The 19469-nt window shown below is 38.4% G+C and overlaps 1 protein-coding gene across 1 annotated transcript in view; it reads right to left on the bottom strand.

Annotated features, from left to right (window-relative positions):
* Positions 1-19469, bottom strand: part of LOC113020724 (ras-related protein Rab-26-like) — a 67172-nt gene that overhangs the window by 23280 nt on the left and 24423 nt on the right. Inside the window, exons 3-5 of the mRNA XM_026164927.2 lie at positions 17900-17941; positions 16843-16909; positions 11897-11949 (exon numbers count right to left, since the gene is read on the bottom strand). Coding sequence (XP_026020712.1) covers positions 11897-11949; positions 16843-16909; positions 17900-17941 — 162 coding nt within the window. The remainder of the gene's footprint in view (positions 1-11896; positions 11950-16842; positions 16910-17899; positions 17942-19469) is intronic.

Here is a 19469-nt window from a genome sequence, read left to right as displayed (position 1 = left end):
TTAAATCAGTTCTTAAACCCTGTCAGTGCACTCGATGGCACCAGTCTTGTAAATGGACCTGTGTTTCTTCAAATTATGCATGCATGACTAACGAAGAGAAAAATCAGTAATTTAAGGTTTCAGTATGTTCTGAAGAGAAAGAAATTGAGTGTTCAAAATGCCAAGTGGCAGTAAAATACTGACTCACTGCAAAGGGGATTAAGGTTCCCAAAGCTGCAATAGAAAAAGAACAAAAGTCATTTATCTGCAAATGTGCCACTTTGCTAGATTTTCATCACAATGAATTAATATTACCTCATGACAGGAATTTGACTTGCGGTAATCCACCAGTTAAGTTCAATTCAATTTCTTTTGTTTATCCAATTCAATTCGAATACATTCAAGTTTGTTGTTGTGAGTTGGTGCTGTATAAATAATCACTTTAAGGCACTTTATACTGTAAGGTAAAGACCCTACAGTATAAAATTAACCCCTATAAGAAAGACTTTGTGGAAGTGGGGAGAAAAAGAAAAAGAAAACTGTGGGCAAAACCAGGGTTAGGGAGGGAGTAGGTGTCTGTGGAGGAGAAACAAATTGAATGGCATGCATGATGGTATATAAAAACTGAATGGGTGCCATATTATGAACTTTTAGGGCCTGTTCTGCTTGACTTTTGGTTTACTTATTATTTATGGAGTTTGTTGTTCTAGTAGCTATTCCCTGTTGGTTTTGCCATCTTTTTATTCCAAGGTTTTGTTAGTTTTAGTTTTAATACCTTTTGCAGTCTAGTTTTTGTTTTTTAGTTATTATTGCTTATAGTTCAGAGCTTCAGGTTATCCTTTCTCCCTTGTTGTTTAGCCTTCATCTCCATTTCCCTCTGTGTCTTCCATCAGGTTTATCTTTGTGCCCGTTTTCATAGTTTAGTTATTGTCAACTTTAAAAATTGAACTTTTGGCCAAAATTAGTTTTATTATTAGTCGAGATGAAAAATAAAGAACAATCTAAGGACATATTTTATTTAAGTTGATCTGATAGGAAGTGATAAAACAAAGAGTTAAACGTGTAGAAAAGCTCCACAAACACCTTAAGCCACATATAAATTTAGCTGACTTTGAGACATTGATATGGGGTCAGTCTGTGTGGGAAGACTTTGGCCTATGCTGAGATACTTCTGTTTTAAAGACAGAACATCTTTGATTCGGTACGACTGCCTTGACACGCTGCAGGCTAATTAACACATGAGACAATAAGAGAAATCTAAGCTGTGTTGTGTAAACACATATTGTAGGTGGTAGCAAACACGTATAGCACTGTAATTAAACGTTTAAATCTTCTGGTTCTTTTAAGCCTTTGAGAGGTATTCTTTTATACATCCTCTATTAATTTTTCAACTTTCAGGTCAACCAAATTATTGTGTAAATTTCAGCAATTTTGTTTTCATTTTCTAAGCGAGAAAAAACAGTGTCTCCATGTCTGGCTTATAGTATGAGGGTTGCTTTTCTTTGCACGAATACTAAGATGTTAGCTGTTTAAACGCTGTATTAAATGAATCCAGTGTTTACTTTCTGGTATCTTTAAAAACGTGCAAAAAAAGAGATCTTTTTTAAAAACAAGAGCCACAAGCTGTTCCAGAAACAACGAATAATCAGCCCGTGAAGTGCTAACAATTTCCTTTTGATTGCTGTTTGTTTTTGTGCTTTGACTGATTTAATAGTGTTGTTCTAAATTCACGTCATCACAAATTCATGTATGTGTGCGAGTGTGTTTTAACGACAGCTCTCTTCTGCTTAAACAAATAATCGAAAAACAAACAGTGTGAGGTCCCTCTGTCTGGATGATAAAAGGACAGCACCAATGTGATAAAAAGCCAGAATAACCGCAACAAACACAATGACACCTCTGCCTTTGTTCATGCAGGGTAGCGATACAACCCTCCAAAAAAGACAAAAGTGTGACAGAAAATGACATTATCTGAAGATAAAACGATACAGACACAGACAAACAATGTGTAAGGTAAGTGCATGACTCACCCTGGGCAAACACATTTCACACAAAATGTAATATAAAAAAAAAAAACCTTCCCCAATTTTTTCAACCCTTTGTTTGGGTTTTTTCTTTCTTTTCTTTTCTCCTTAAAGCAAATCCTAAATAAACTATATATCCCTTCAGATGAAGATATTTTATGCCAAGGAAAGTGTGAATGCAGCAAAGGCATGCCTGTACTTCTTGTACAATCTTTAATGTTGATATAATAACAGGAGAATTGAGTACTTTCATTTATGACTAAGTTGTTTTCTTTACTTTAACTTCCAAGTGGGTAATGATGCTTTTTGAGGAAGCTAAAGGAGAGACAGTGGCAGCCAACGAATCATATTTCTCTTCTGAAAATATATGATAAACGGCTTTGACCTTTGACCTGCCAGCCCCCTCACAGGTAAAGAGCTTCTTTCAGCAGAGTTTCAATACACTCAGACGACCATAAAAGGAGCTTTCTGGTGCACAAATGTGGTGTTATATAACAAAAAATGGTGAGATGAGGAAGAGAAAAAGGGCCTATAGAATCACTGATTTTGAAGCTATTTTAACGAGGCACCTGTAACATAAATCCATCCGCTGGGGTTCTGGTCATATCACTTCTTCTGGAATTGCTTCAACAACAACAAATAGCAAGCGACTTAAATCTTGAGTCTTCATTCATCTTACATTGCTTGTGTGCACGTACTGTAAGTGCCCCCATTTGTTTTGTCACTTTGGGGCCGACATCAAAGTAAATGGAAATGTCCACAGAAAGCAGCTGCCTGAACAATGGTACATCATTTTTTCCTCTGGCGCTTTGCCTTGGCAGATCCACGGTCCACTGGCTGCATCATATATATGACTACAGTAATCTGCGGAAGCAATGGAGCTGACATACTAATAATGTTCCACGCAGGACGCCAATTTAAAGGTGATGTCTGAGCGACAAGGTAACTAGGTTGCAGAGGAACCGACTGTGCAGAATAATCAGGATGATTTCAAAGCACAACAACATAAAACACCTGGAAGCTTGAAACAGGTCGTTTCACAAATGCCAAAAGTCTCCACAGACTGTGAAATGAATGGTATTTGACTTCACATCACTGCATTATTTAATGACAGTTTCTCTCATCACCATCTGGTGCAGTGGTGCCATGACATTTAGTGAACAGCAATGTGGTAGGCAGGCGGCCATTTCATTTGAAGCCAATCCATGCCCCGGGGACGCAACGAGAGAGATGAATGAAGACAGACAGATGAAGGTTTAATCCCCCTCGTTGCTTTCATTGTGTTTCTACAATGCAGACATGTAAGCATGATCAGGCATTTGGACATCGGCAGTGCGAGTGCAGTTAGATGGTAATTAATCTTTCAATGATCAGTACCAAAGCCAGACTGTTCAATAAGAAACATTACATTTCATTTGCGGAAAATGAATTTCAATCTAGGCTAGAGCGACTGATCTGCATAGTCAATATCCCAACAGACACCATGTGCCTTTGGAGAGATTAATTTTGATCCCTGTCAGGGGACTGATCAATTCTAAGGTTATCAGAAAGCTATGGGATTTAATATTTTAAGTTTGAAATAAAACTGCAGGATTAGAAGCGGTATAGATCCCATGAAATAAATGCAAGCCATGTTGGTTGTTAATACACCTGGTCTCTCTCTTTCCAGTCCATTGACTTCTGAGTCTAACTCAAATGTCACTTTCGGAGGCTCCCTTGTCACAAGGGGTGGCCACAGTGGATAGCCCTGCATGTTTGATTTGACAGAGTTTTACGCCAGATGCCCTTCTTGATGCAACCCTGAAGGGATTTGTGTCTCTGGCTGGAATCAAACTAGTGACCCTTTGGTTGCTTCTTAGAAACATAGTGTCTAACCAGATATTTACTCTGGATGGCATTACCTTGGCCAGTACCACTGTGAGGAATCTCTGAGTCTTTTTTGTTTAGGATATACCCTTCAGCGTGCACATCAAGCAAGTATACAGGGCCTGCCTGTATCATTTGTGCAATAAATAAAAATAGAAACAGAGTGATGCTGAAAACTTAGTTCCCACATTTATTACTTCTAGGTTGGACTACAGTAATTTATTACCATCAGCTCGCTCTAAAAGCTGCCTGAAAGCCTTCAGTGGATCGACAATGCTGCAGCGAGAGTATCAGAATCAGAATACTTGAATAATCTCAGAAGTCATATTTTGACAGGGACTAGAAAGAGAGCACATTTCTCCCATTTTAGCTGCTCTTTATGGGCCCTTTGTTAAATTCTGACTTGAATTTTACATCCTTCTCGTCGTCACATACAAAATGTTAAATAATCAGGCCCCTGTCATATCTTAAAGACTGCATAGCATCTTATTATCCTCACAGATCACTTCGCTCTCACAGTGCTGGCTTACTTTTGGTTCCTAGAGTGACTGGAGGTCACTCTAGCATGGGACCAGCTCTCAGCTTGGATTCAGGAGACAGACACCCTCTCTACTTTTAAGATTAGTCTTAAAACTTTCCTTTTAGATAAAGCATATAGTTAGGGTTGATCAGGTGACCCTGAATCCTCCCTTAGTTACGCTTTAGTTGGTGTAGGCTGCTGGGTCATTTCCCACAATGCACTGAGTCTTTCGTCTTCATTCTTCCCCTCATCCTAAACCAGTCTTGGTGGCTGGCTGGCCCTCCCTAAGCATCGTTATGCAGAAAGTTTTTTCCTGTTAAAAGGGTGTTTTTCTTTCCCTTTGTTGCCAACTGCTTGCTCATTTTGATTTTCAGGGTTTCTTTCTAATATTGTAGAGCTTTTAATCCTAGAATATAAAGTGCTTCGAGGCAACTGCTGCTGTGAATTGGCTCCATGTAAAGGAAATTTATTTTAAATTCCTTGAATTAATACACAGCTTACTGTACATGTGTAAAACTGGTAACTGTAACAGAAAGTTAATGAGGCTATGTTAGATATAACTGTTAAGTAAACTTACTTATTTTATGTATCCAAGCAGCCATGTAACTATTTCACTGACAGACGCTTCCCTTCAGGTAGAAAAAGTGTTGAAGCGACTGCAGTGTGTAAATCCAAGTATGGATTTTGTTTTAACAAAGAGAAAATAGGTCTTAAGAACACTTACAGTTAGTTTGCCTCTGTTGCAGCTACTTAGAAAGCGGACATTTAAGAGAGAGAAGTTAAAACATCTCTGTTTAGGACAGATGATTAACTGAGAGGCTGTGAGACATTTTTTAAAACTATGAATTATGCAAAGTTTCTTTAGAGGAATCCCAGAATAAAAATATAGACTTGCAAAAGAAAAAGCATAAATGTTAACCTACCAATGTTAATCGATTTTGCCCTGACCTCATGCTGTTATAATGGTCTAATAATAACTGAATATCTATTTTAAGACCAACTTTTTTGTTAGCCCCAGATGTTAATGATGAGGAGAAATCTCTCATGACTAGATGGTTAACAGACAAACAGACAGGAGTGAATAATTTCGATAGGACACTCTAATTCCCACAAAGAGCAAATGATCTTACTCCTGAACGATGGCACCACAGGAGCCAGGCTGCTATTTAAAACACAAGCCCAGACAAATAATTTGCGGCAGAGGTCTAAATAGACTTTTATAGTCTCCCTGAAGCACCACTTCTGACAAGAAGGCATTCATCATCTTACTAAATGGGTTGTGTAGTTCTGCAAAAATAAAGACTTGTGTTACTTGCCACTGTGTATTATATAAACAAACCACTGATTGATAGCGCTTGCCAGGACGGCGTGAAACACCTGAGTAACTCTGAAACAGCCAGATGTTTATGATGCAGCGCACATACAAGAAATCATTTGTGGATGAATTTGACTTTATCTTCAAACCACTTAAAACATAATCCAAGTGACAGCGGCTGGAACATTCATGAGATGAACTGATTGGACTTCTATTGCCTTACATGTTGAGTCTTTCTCTCAGAGATGATGGACAGCTCGAATGATGTTAATGTGCTGCTGTAATTGTGTCCTCGAAACACTGCAGAGGGGAGCGGTTCTGAGGGCACGAGAAAAGGAGAACTATTTGCCTATCTCATTTCTGCTTCTCCTTCAGAGTGGCATTCATCACCATTAGTGTTCATTAACATGAGTTAGTGCTCGTTAGGCAGCAGTATGCCAGCAGGAATCTGCAGCTTACCGCCAACATATCTCCTGCCTGTAATAGACACTGACTGAGTGTGAGAGTGGTGGAAGGATATGAAACAGGGAGGGAGAAGGCTGAGCAGGGTGGGGAAGGACTTGTCAATCTGTGCCTCAGAGGATTAGTGTAAATGTATCAGTAGGAGACTATAACTGTATTAAATAAACGTCAACAATCTCGGGGGCGGTGGTGGTGGTGGGGACTCCACCAAGCTGTGAAACAACCAAAAATAGACAGAAAGTCAAGCTGTTCATTTAACTTTGCTTATCATACTATTTGTGCCTACATTTACAATAGGGCTGAACGATATATCGCATTTGCGATAATATCGCGACATGATCAAGTGCAATTTTCTAACCGCAAAGGCTGCGATTATACTGCGATTAGGGCTGCCACGATTAGTCGACTAGTCACGATTACGTCGACTATCAAAATCGTCGACGACTAATTTAATAGTCGACGCGTCGTTTGAAGCTTTGTAAGATCACAAAAGACGCAGGAATCAGTAGTAGGATTTAAGAGTGTAATAATGGACTGAAACAGAAGATGGCAGCACTGCATGTCCAAGGATGCCAGCTGCCGTTAAACCCCGAAGAAGAAGAAACTGTGTCCCAGAATTCATAGCGCGGCCCATCGCGGCCCTGCTTAGTTTCCAACAATGGCGGCAGCTGGTTAGTTTTAATATTACTCTTATTATTCTTTCTGGGTCACAAAATAAACGTTTAACATATTTTCAGGCGAGAATGTAGCTGTGTAAACCTCAAATATCTGCTCAGTTTATCAGGACACCACATATTTTCAAAAGCGCTCCGACGTTTTCGGAGGCATCTGTTACCCACTAGCTCGATAGCTAGCCGGGGGCTAGGCTAACTAGAGCCGTGAGAACACAGACTCCCGGCAGATCGTTTTCAAACCCACCGCCGTCTTTCACTACTCAGGTTAAACATGATATATAAGTCACTTAGATAACTTCAAAATGTTGTTTGGCTTTTTTCAGTGTTTTATTTGTTCCTGAGTAAATCGGTTTGGATGAGATTAAAGTTATAGTTTTTACACAGCTGAATAAACGTCAAGCAGACAGCTGATCATCAGAAGTGTGAGATGCTGGAGAATTTACTCCGGTGTCCTGTTATATTTTAGATAGCAAGGAGTTTATTAAACTCCACCGAAACACTCTGCAAATGTCATTAAAATTTAATAAACTATCATCTTGTCTTTATTTTTAGTTAGCACATACCTTAAACACTTAAAGCTGAAAGCTAATGATAGTTATATAAGAGCAGATGCTGCTGGTGCAATAAGCTGTATGCTGTATGTTCAATGGATGATGATCTGATTAGTCGACTAATCGCAAAAGTAATCGCTGACTAGTCGACTATCAAAATAATCGTTTGTGGCAGCCCTAACTGCGATTATATTATACAATTCATGGGCTGCATCCTCCTGAGGCCGCATTTGTAGACCGATTACGTCACAGCGACGCGCCGAAGGCTGTCCAAATTACTACCCAGCCAAACTCCAGTTTCCAGCAATGGCGGCCGCTACTAAGTTTTAAAATTACTCATACTAATCTTTCTGGGTCACAAAATAAACTTTTAACATATTTTCAGGCGAGAAAGTAGTTGTGTAAACATCAAATATCTGCTCGGTTTATCAAGATATCCCATATTTGCAAAAGTGCTTCGACGTTTTCAGAGGCGTCTGCTACCCACCAGCTCGACAGCTAGCCGGGAGCTCGAGGGTTACTGATGCGGCCGAGAACGGCACAACTCCCGGCACATCATTTTCAGATCACCGCGGAGTTTCGCTGCTCGGGTTAAACGTAATATATAAGTCACTTAGACAACCTAAAAATGTTATTGTTGGGCTTTTTTCAGTGTTTTGTTTGTTCGTGAGTAAATCGGTTTGGCTGAGATTAAAGTTATTAGATTAGATAAAATAAAACTTTATTAATCCCCCGGGTGGGTTCCTCCTTGGTTTTCACACAGCTGACTAAACGTCAAACAGAAAACTTATTAAACAGAAGTATGAGACAGTCGAGAATTTACACCAGTGTCTGGTTATATTTTAGATAGCAAGAAGCAGACGGCCGAGTTTATTAAACTCCACCGAGACAGCGGTGACGCTAATCAGAAGGCTAGACCGTCCAATTTCACGCCTTTAAATTTTAAAGGCGTGTTTGTGTGTGTGTTTATACAATTGCTATTATGTTTGCACTTTATGTGTAATGTTACTGACTACAGAGATCAGTAAGATGTGTGTATTTTTTATTTATTAGTTTTATTTATTTAATATTATTTTTTAATTGAATGACTGTCTAGTAGTTCACAGATGTCGAAAAACTGAGTGTGGTAAAGCCACTGATTTTTTTTATGTATATTTCTGCAATCTGCACATTGTACTGACTTTCATTTTAATGTTTACACCAGGGTTCCTTGTCAGCACTTTATGCTCAGATGTTTGTAAGCTAAAAATAAACTATTGTGTATGTTCAAATATACTGTTGTGATTGAAGAAGTTAAATAAAAATGTCAGTCATCAATTCATGCATCACCTCATGTCATCATAACAGAGGTCTGTCTTCCAGGAAAGAACAGTTTAAAATTAATGTAATATAGTATTGGCCATACTATATGATGTATTGCTTGTCTTTGTTTAATAATACAGAAGACAAAGACCTTAAAAAATAATCGCATATTGCATCGCAATCGCAATATTGGGGCAAAAAATCGCAATTAGATTATTTTCCATAATCGTTCAGCCCTAATTTACAACTCTAAAAAGTAAAAATAGTCTCGTATGAACAAGACAAATAGGGAGTTTTAATTAGGTAAGAGCAAAAACAAGTGGGAGACTTGACGAAAACAGTGGCAGATTTTGATTTTTGGAAGGCCATACTGTGAATTGCTCCATTTGTTCAACTTGGAAAATTGTTGAGTTATATTTAAATCACGTAAAGGGGCTGGTTTTCTACTCAGACTGTAGCTCCATAAAAAAAAAGCAGATATCCATACTCTCCAAAGAATAAATCAAACTGCCTTTGGTGATCTCTCTGACCTTTTTGAGGCAATTTTACACATTTGTTTTTTTAACAAGCTGCTATGAAACCTGACACATCCACAGATCCATTACCTGAAGTGAACTGACACCATTCATCTATCATTTTACACCAAGCTTACAATGTATACATGTAATAATGTTTGCAGCTCACTAAGCTAGAGGTCTCAAACTTATATTTGCTCATAGGTCACAAACTGTGGAATTTGATCCAAGTTGGCCCGAACAGTAAATGATAAGCTAATAATCGAAACAAACACAAAAATGCTCCACAGCCTCTCACAACAGTACAACAATAAGTCCACACAACCCGTCTCACTTAGTTTACTAAAATAAAGTGCTTCCAGGCTCATTTATAGTCGTTCTCAAATATGGTATGTTTGTACATGCACTTCACTGAATAATATATGCTTAGTTTTTCAAAGTAATGCAGTAAGAAGTGCAAACTTTTGGCACAATTAATGTCACAATTAATACAGAGATCCATTTTACACTCCTGCTGCACTCCCTTTTAAATATTTTCTAATCAGTTTGCAGTCTTCAAATCTGAGTGTTGTCCTTTATCTTTGTTAAATAAATTTAGAAAGTCTTACACTGGGTTTAAGAAATTTCTTTAGCAATTTGTTATTTTGTGCTAATATATCTATATATGAAATATATACAGTAAATATGTGGTTAAAAAGTCAAATTTGATACACAGCAGGTTAGAGGAGTATGCAGGTATACCCATGGGTGAAGATTGTTGGGACAGTAAAGACTTCCATATAAAAAAATAGCCCGTAGCACTGTGTGTTGGACCATGAAGACAAGGGCCAGAGGCCTGTTCTAGCTAGATTTTGTGTCAGATAGTTGACAGTTTGCTACTCGTACTCCCCTGTGTTACTATTTTGCCAACGTATCAGTCCTTCCTCTCTGCATTCTGCACTCACATAACCCCCCCTCTCACTTTAGCTGTTGTTCAAATCTGGACTTGAAAAGCATCATTCCTGCTTCAGTGATCTCACAGGGCAGATAGGCACATCACATTTCTCTAGCACAGGCTGGTAACAAACAGGCTCTTCGTGCCTTAACAAGCCCTTTGGTGCACTGAATGAATCCTTTTTTGGTCACTGTAAATTAAAGCAATTGCAAATTGTGTCCCCTTGTGCTGCAGGTTATACTTATTACACAGAGGGGAACAAGTGCTATGATTACAAAGTGACACCAGCTGACACAGCTCTACCTCTTTTGACAACTGTTGTTGCTGAGGAGGGTAAATGGTGAAATAGAGGTTTCTGTAAAAGCTGCCATTTTGCAGCCCTTTCTGACAGTTATTTCACTTTTACTGGTGTCAAATTGTCAAATAATTTAAATTTATTTTTGATAATGAATGAGTAATTGTTTAGCCTGTGCTCTTAACATCAGTGAAAACTATTTTTCCCATTTAAATATTGGAACAAATTGTTTTCTTTATAGACTTTTGCATCTTTTCATGTCCTCCCCTGCTGTGCTGCTGGCATTTCTTTTTTGATTTCTAACTGAAAGAGTTTTGCTTGTTCTTTTAACGCAGTATATAACATAATTATTATATGACAGAAAATATCAGTTTTGTTCTGAAATCTATGAATCAATACAGAAAGTTCAGGGAAGAAAACACTATGCTGCAATTTGGGATTTCAACAGTGTTATATGAGACTGACTGGATCTAACTGCTGTGTTTAAGCAAAACTATAAGCCCACAACAAGTTCTGGATTGAATTGGTCTCATTACAAACAATAATAAATGGTTTCATATACACAAGTGGTCATGTGATTATTATTAATTTAATCCTTCATCAACTAATCTGTTCTGAGTGCTCCTGCTGTCCGAGTGCATCCATTACTTCCTAGTAGACAAAAAGAGAATTTTAAGATGACCTTGCAGAAATACTAATATTGACCTGCTGGCCATTATTAGCGGTACTGGCCTAGATGCCTAACGATAAGGCCAAGTGTAGCCGACAGATGCCCCCCTAGTGATTCATAAAAGAAACTAAGTTAACTACATTTGTAAAAAATATTTTTCACCTAATAATTAAATCGTCCTGAATTTTATTCCTGAGAAATATCACAAAGTTTAGACAATAAGGTAACCATGCTACCCTAACTTTCAGTCTTCCTTCATATTCCTGATCCGATTAGTTATTTCATTCAAGTCTCCCCTTTGCACAGACCTCATTCATACTTTTCCCACTGGACAGTATGGGAAGAACTCCATAATGCCTTCCCCCAACCACCCCACCACAAATTACAATGACATAGTAATCAATCTCCATTTTCCTGATTACCATTTGGTCATGATGTTGTTCAGCATTACAAAGTCAGATTGTACTTCCACTTATTCCAGTGACGATGAATAATGTAAGAGATGTCGCAGATAATTTTTTGACATTTGTGGCCCTGATCCAGCCACATCCTTTCACTTTTTAAAGACTACTGAAAAGCACACGTCAGGCATCGAAACCCGTGTCCCAGACCCACCCCAGACATCTTCACTAGCAGCTTCCTCTCATCCTCGACTCTGATCACTTACATGCACTACTTTTAAGGTGAATTTTGGAATGGACATGTGATGCAGTCATACTATGTACTTGCATAAAAGTGAGTACTATTTTGTTTTATGGACACAATTATTTAATCAAGAGAATGACTAACCTGTATGTTGTCAAAGGATGATTTGTTGGTGACGTCATACAGCAAGAGAAGAGCTGAAAGAAACAAAGCAAAAGATGCCATGTAGAAAGTTGTGGCATTAAAAAAAAAACAACTGTCTTTAACCTTGATGCATTAACTTCATGTGAGTACCAACTTAATTTTGCAAACAAAAACATATAAAAGTTTAATATTTTCAAGGATTCTAATGAATATAAATGAAATACAGAGAGCCCCTAAGCTGTTCTAACTCTATGTAGCAGTTTACCTGAAGATACTCAAGAAAAAGAGACACTGCAGCTGAGAAAGGCAGCGCCCAAGGAGGGATGAACACGATGAGGACTGACAGCTATGCAACAAAGCTGAGGTCTGCCAGACTTGTGCTGCAGGTGTTTCTCACTCCTTTGCAATTGGTCACCACTAAGTGGATGAAGTCAGGACACATTAAAATCATAACCTGCAAGTCTCTGTTTTATTGGATATCTTTCTGCTATCTGAATTCAACATCTTATCCAGCTTTTTTCTATTACTAATGTTAAAATGCCAGCAGGTGTCAGCTTCAGGTGTTTGGTTAGTATCTTCCCCTCACAAATCTGAAGGTTTTTGCACTGTAGAACACATGGCACAGTCAAGCTAAGCTTTAAATGAAGAGATTGTGAGGATAGAAGAAGGGAACTGATAAAAAGCAACAATTAAAGAAAAACAGCCAAGCTATTAAGATGAAATAGGGGACCACTTCCCATCACTGTGGCTCCAAGACAGAGGTAGACTAATAGGTAACGGAAGAATCTTTATTATGAAAGCATACTCACAACTTTCACGTCACAGTTTATGCTGTAAAATTTGTATTTTTAGACTTTTATTGGCTCTACCCTTGAGATGTTTTTCTGCCTGCCTGGCTCTTCTTGTTTGTGTAAGTGAATTTCTTTATTTCTGTTGATTCCTCTTATATTTTGAAGGTTATTCTTTCTTATATCCATTCTCTTCCCTGTCCCATTACTATCGGACCTTGCATTACTCCCTGATGTGTATTTAGACTCAGTTCCAGTATGGCCCATTGACTTAGTTTCTTGTCCAAGTGAACAGTACACCACCTTGAATCAGCGTCCAAACCAGCTTTGAGATTGTGGACTCACTACACATACAAATACAACTTCTTTCCTCACTCATCATTTCTGGATGGACTCAGTAATAGAAATAAATGGTTTTTGGGGAAAGGTTGTACATGACTTTGTACTCTTTTCTAAAAGGTGTTCCATTATTTATAAATTATAAAAAAGACAGATGACCAAATAGGAGCATTTTTGGAGGTTTTGTTGTAAAAGCTGGTATAAAATTGTCCATCACAAAGCAAAAAAAGTGAACGACAGGCATACATAGATCTGACAGTGGTAAAAATGTTGCAGAAGATTGGTGTCCTTCCATCTGAGACAGCTGAGGGCATTTGGAGCTTATCAGTGTATTTAAGAGTCTGTTCGGCAGCTCCAAGTGTGATTCCCCACTGAGGAGTTACTTTTTATGCAGTCTGAAATAACTGGATTAACTAATCCCTTTTTCTACACCAAATGGCCTGTATATAATTTAGAGATGTAGCTTGGACAAATTAAGTTTTTAATACTGAAATGCACCAGTCTTCTGTTTTAGCCCACCTCTTCTGTTCTGTGTCTGTCTGTCTTTAATTCATAACTTGGTTTTAATGCAGTGCTTGTGTAGATAAAATTTGTATGCCTTGCTTTAACTTAACTACAGGAAATGTCCCAGTGCTGAAACAATAACCACAGATTTCTTTTGAATTGAGCTAAAAAAAAAAAAATACCTGATGACTGTCTGCATTTTTCTCCCACACACCAAATACGCTGCCTATCCACCAACATCTAAAATAATTCCGCTGTTCTCTCCATGTCCTCTTGCAGAACAATTCCTAATTCAGAGTCTCTTTATGCTCCTACACTTCTCTCTCTGCGTTGCTACCTTAGCTGTGGAGCCCCTGGCTCCAGCTCTACTCCGATAGCCTAAATATTATTTCACTGACAAATGGCTTCATTTATAATTGTCCATTTCAGCTTCATGAAGGAGTGCAAATCCACCGAGTGTAAACAGGGAGGAGAAGGAATTGTTTGACTTTTCCAAACTGAATGAAGTGGAAATACATGGAAATGCCAAAATGTCACAAATAAATCATAAAACAATTACAGTTTCCTGTGGGTCTGATCAGTTTTTTGGGGGACTTTGACAATTTTCTTGTGTGGATTTTGGCATTGGATATAGTATAAGGTTTGGTCAAAAAGATCTGCAACTCCACCAAAATTCATATCTAATTTGCTTGTCTCCTTGTGCACATGCTGACCGCTTCAAGCATCGCTGCAGTTTTCGGATCACTCCATTCTGACTGCATCTATATTATGACTGCATTTTAAGGAAGATGATACAGACGCCAGGTTGGTGAGTAGTGATGATGTTTGTTAGGCTCAAACTGCTTTATTAATGATGCCTTGTGATGTTACAGTAGAACTGAAGCATTAAGAAAACATTAAAAGTCTGACCCTGGTGGACGACTTCACAATGAATGTGCCTGTGCATGCAGAAATAAATACAGAGCATGAGCGCTGTCTTTGGGCTCGAGAATTCTGCTCTTCAGTTGAAGGCTGGGATTTAGTCTCTAGGTTGTAGTCAGAGAAGCAGTTCTCTTTCTCAGTGATGATCTTCAACAATGTGGTTGGACCAATCTGACACAAAAGTTGATATTTGTTGTCTGTAAGCAAGATTTCAGAACAGGAATTCCACAGAGTGATCCAAAACACAGGAGCTGTGGGAGTGGTGCCAAGCTACCCATGGATACCACCTTAAAGACGAGTCAATTTAATGCAGGACTTTAAAGATTTAACATTTGGAAAAGAAAATTGAACATGTTTTATAAACATTTAATCTTGTGGTACACAGCTTGCATATAGTTGCAAAATTAATTAAAATAAAACGCCTTGTGCTGTAAAGCACTTAAACATTTATGTACCATTTCAGTCATAGCCTTGCCCCAAGGTCTCTTTGCATTAGCAGTACATTGACGTAGACAGACGTATAAAGCAGCTTCAAAACAGTCAGAAATAACACAAAACCTGCAACAGCTGCCTGGTTACATGAAGAAGCAGAAAAAAGTTACACTGCTGGAAATAACTTTGGTTTGTTTGCAGGCTTTGGGGGAAGCACAGAACACAGCATGAAGACAGACAGGGAGATCAAACTGTGTGAGCTTTGGAAAGCTGGGGAACCACTACAGCAGACCTTTTGCACAACGCTTCAGAGACTTCAAAAATCGACTGACAGTCTGGTCCTGAAACGGGAGTTTGTTCAGATTAAACAACGTTGCACAGATTCAGTCAGCAGCACTTATAGGCTTGGTATCAACATGAGTTTTGAAGCGATGTGTGAAGGTGTGTGCCAATAGGCACAAAGAAAGAGTTTTGTGCAAAGAAAAGTCTACACTATTTCAATGAACCTGTCACAGTTTTATTAATGCTGCAGTGGCCACAAAAAAAATTTAATATTCACATCACATCCTGGATATTTTTCTCCAATAGCAGTTCAGGCTTTATTAAATTCTTGTCTCACACACGCTCTTAGAGCGGCATTAAAAGAACCTAAAGTTGATTAGGATGTTGGAACATTCTCTCATTTGCTCCACGGCAGTAATGGAAAAATAACAGAATTCCGACACAAAGATGAGTAAGGCTACATTCCAGACATGCGTGATGTGGTTTTGAGAAAACAAGATATGTCCCCAGGGCATCTTGCCTGGAACTTACCCTGCTAAAAGTCTGTTAGGGTCCCCTTATTACAGGAGACAGAGACGATTCGGTGAAACTGGTGTAATTACGCAGGCTGACCGCCAAACCCTAGCATAGATAATACACGGAAACAGATGATTTTGTTCTATCATTTATGGATAGTTGGTCATACACCAAACCAAACCCCAGCTTAAGTTCCACAAACTTAAATTGATTTAAACAGGCACACTGACCCAGATGGTTGATCCCACAAGAATCCCCAAATGACCAGAGATTATAAGATGAAAGGAAGTGATGTAGTCACATAAGTGCACAAAATCACAAACACATACTGAAACATTCAGTGAATATCAAGCAGAAAAAACAAAACAAAACATAGAAGCAGAGCTGATATTTACTTACTCAAAGACAGGTTAGGTCTGCTTAGAAATCTGAATTAAACAGTAATTTTTATTTAGTAATTCCTTGGTGAACATTATTTAGTAAGGATAAGATCCTGGATAGGTAAAAGCCTGAGAAATCAGAGTATGTTTGTTCAGATTTAGTGTATCATGCACCAGGTTATTCACATTTGATCAAAGACACTTCCAAAAAAGACTTTTAACACGATTACCAACTCCATGATAACTCAATGTAATGTCACAACTAAGAGCTTTCTAATTAACTTACATAGTGACTAATGCCGTCAAGATGAATACAAAGTAGACATAAACACACGCTGACTCACACCCATATGTGATGACTGATTACACATCATCAGAGAGTCCCCGAATCCTGAAATTGCTGCCCTTCTATCTCAGCTGAAGTGTTATAAAGCTTCAGCGCTTGACAATTCTGCAGCGTGGAACAAAAGCTTTGATACGAAAAAGGCTGTGAAATACAACTGCTGTAAAAGTTTAGTTTGATGGCAATGCATTGTCTTTGAAAACATCAACACTCCCTTTCATTGTGTGCAGTGTATGAACTCGAATCCAATGCCAGTCGCAAAATATTCATGTAATGGGAGGAAAAATAAAGTTCGCAATTTGCATACAAATTCACTGGCTTTCATTGCATAATGGCTGAATGGCAGCTGCATATAATAACACATTTTGACAAGAACAAAGTTAAATCATTAGTATAATAATCAGGAAAAGATATTAAAGTGTGTATTTGTGTGTGTCTCACCGTGGGCATCACGGTAGTAGGCATGAGTGACACTGCGGAACCGCTCCTGTCCAGCTGTGTCCCAGATCTGCAGATAATTAGAGAGAGAGGTGATCATTGAAATAGAAGAAGTAGTTTCAGTCTTTTTAATAAGCCTTATGTTTGCTCACTCAGCTGGAAGGCACTCACTGTGAAACCACCCATTCAATTCACTCTGTGATTTTGGATAAGCATAGAATATGGTAATTAGATCTATGGGACTCAAACTATCTTACTAACACAGCACTGAAAAGGACTGGTAGCTCTCAACAACACCGGCAGAATTGTTCTGGCTAGTGTGCAAATAATTTCCTTTGTACTTTTCACATACAACAAAAAACGATGGTATTAATTAAAGTCAACTTTCTGTACATTGGAAAAATGTGGGTACTGTGTAAATTAATTCCAATTCAAGCTCATATTTTATCACCAGCTAGTCAGTTTCATCAGTCTTCTATCTGTTGCTAGGGAGGTTGTCTATACTGAGTATCAAAAGTTGTTGCTGGAAGCAAGGTTTGTAAAAATATTGATATGATTGGTTAAACCAAACCAGTCACAGGCCATTTCACTAAAAGATGCCAAAACATCTTTGGTCACTGCAACCACCTCTATTTGTAATTTGGTCCATAATCATAGAAATATTACCCAATTTGCAGCTTGAAGCTCATACCATAGATTGGATATATACAGTAGTAAAAATTTCTTTTGTCAGATTTATTTTTTACCTCAGTCAGGGTCATAACACTGAACAGAAATCACCTGGCTGATACTAAGTTTTCCAATCTCAGTGGAATTGGCTCATTAAGTCTTTCTCCCCCATCAGCGCTGTATCTCCCCAGAGTTTGGCTCCAATGGCAGTAATGTTTTCTACTCGCTATGACAGACCTATGATAATGACTTCAACCTATCAACGTGTTTATTTAACAGTAAATAAATATGGCATTTCAAGATGTCTGTCAATAATCTCCACCTTTGTAGGGACAGGTTATATACCAGACTATGTTTTTAGAATATTATCTTAATAAATTAGATTTCTTACCTGGAGCTTCACCTTGACTCCATCAATGTTCAGGACTTTATTCTGAAAATGAAAGATAGAAATGATGTAGGTAAGCAGTGATGTAAATGACAGTACCTAAATTTAGGCATGTTTTCCAACTTGCAACAATATTTTTCTGTATATGGCACAAGCACCCTGATGTGTGTATGTGTAGAGCATCCTCTAGTCTCTTCCTTCCACAGTCTCCTCTCCACTCAATCAATATTGCATGTGTGCACCTTACTTTGCCCCCTTTTTGAAGCAGCCTCGCCTTTTTCCTCCAGAGGATTAACCCCTTTGCTCTCCTTACCTGCCTTTTTTTTTTTTTTATTAATCTTATGGAGACACTCCTCTGATCTGATTCAATCTGCTCTAACACACAGCTCAGTGATGCTCAGCCAAATGGACCTGGCAGGTTTGAGGTTGACCTGGTCTTGACAGCCGGTTTCACACCCTTCCATCAGGTTTCTGTTTTGTCAAAATTATACAAAAAAAGATTTGGTTCAAAAAAAAAAAAAAAAAAAAAAAAATCATGACTCATTTACAGAAATATTTATTTTTAACCCAATGATCAACACTAGTCACTGTAGTCCATATGTGCACCTGACTGTGGACGTACTGTGGACTGTGTAGTCCACCTGACCTAAGAGTAAACGTCACAGTTTTTCCGCGCGCTTTCTTCCATGATCATCATGTAAATAAAGTAATAAATAAAACCATTCGGACAAAGTGAACTAGGCTAAAAGATCTAAAAAAGGAACACGTCATACCATGATCTAAAGAAACAATGTCCTTGACAGGCCTTGGCTGCCCTACCAACCTTATTCCAATAACATCTAAAGAACTGCAGACCTTGTCTCAGGCTACGTTCACACTGCAGGTCTTAATGCTCAATTCTGATTTTTTGATCAAATCCAATTGTTTTGTCTGCTTGTTCACACTACAAATAAAATGGGACAGCAAACGTGCTGTAGTGTGAACCCTCAAAGCGGCCCGCATGTGCAAAAGAAGACGTCACACACAACGCCTTCTGTTTAGAAGTCAAACAGTATTGTTTGACTGATGGCCCTTAATATAAAGACTTGTTTCAGACTTTACGTTTCACAATTTTGCTTTAAGTTATAAAGTTATTTTGTTATTTACATATGGCCTAATATTTATCCTTATTGCTGTTTTAGAGAGGAGCGGTGCTTCAAAGGATAGTTGCAGATTTCTGTCAGTATCTGCAGATTATACGGTACAAATAAAATGTCTTCCCAACAGTTTTACTAACATCTACACTGGATGGCCAGGAAGCGTTGACGATCTTATCGGGCGCTGACAATTAGCGTCTGTCTTGTGCCAGTGACGGAAAAGACTGCTTTAATGCGACATGACCATTCAAACAGCAGTCGCTTTCTAAAACATCAGATATGTATCGGATTCAGTACCACATACGAAAGTGACCCAGATTGGATTTGAAAATATCGGGTTTGTGCCGTTCACACTGTCATACCATGATCGGATATGGGTAAAAAAAAAAATCGGATTTGATGAGCTTTCGCCTGCAGTGTGAACGTAGCCTAAGTCG

The sequence above is a fragment of the Astatotilapia calliptera genome, chromosome 4, assembly GCF_964374335.1.
Source record: "Astatotilapia calliptera chromosome 4, fAstCal68.1, whole genome shotgun sequence".
NCBI lineage: Eukaryota > Metazoa > Chordata > Actinopteri > Cichliformes > Cichlidae > Astatotilapia > Astatotilapia calliptera.
This window is presented reverse-complemented; position numbering and strand designations above follow the sequence as displayed.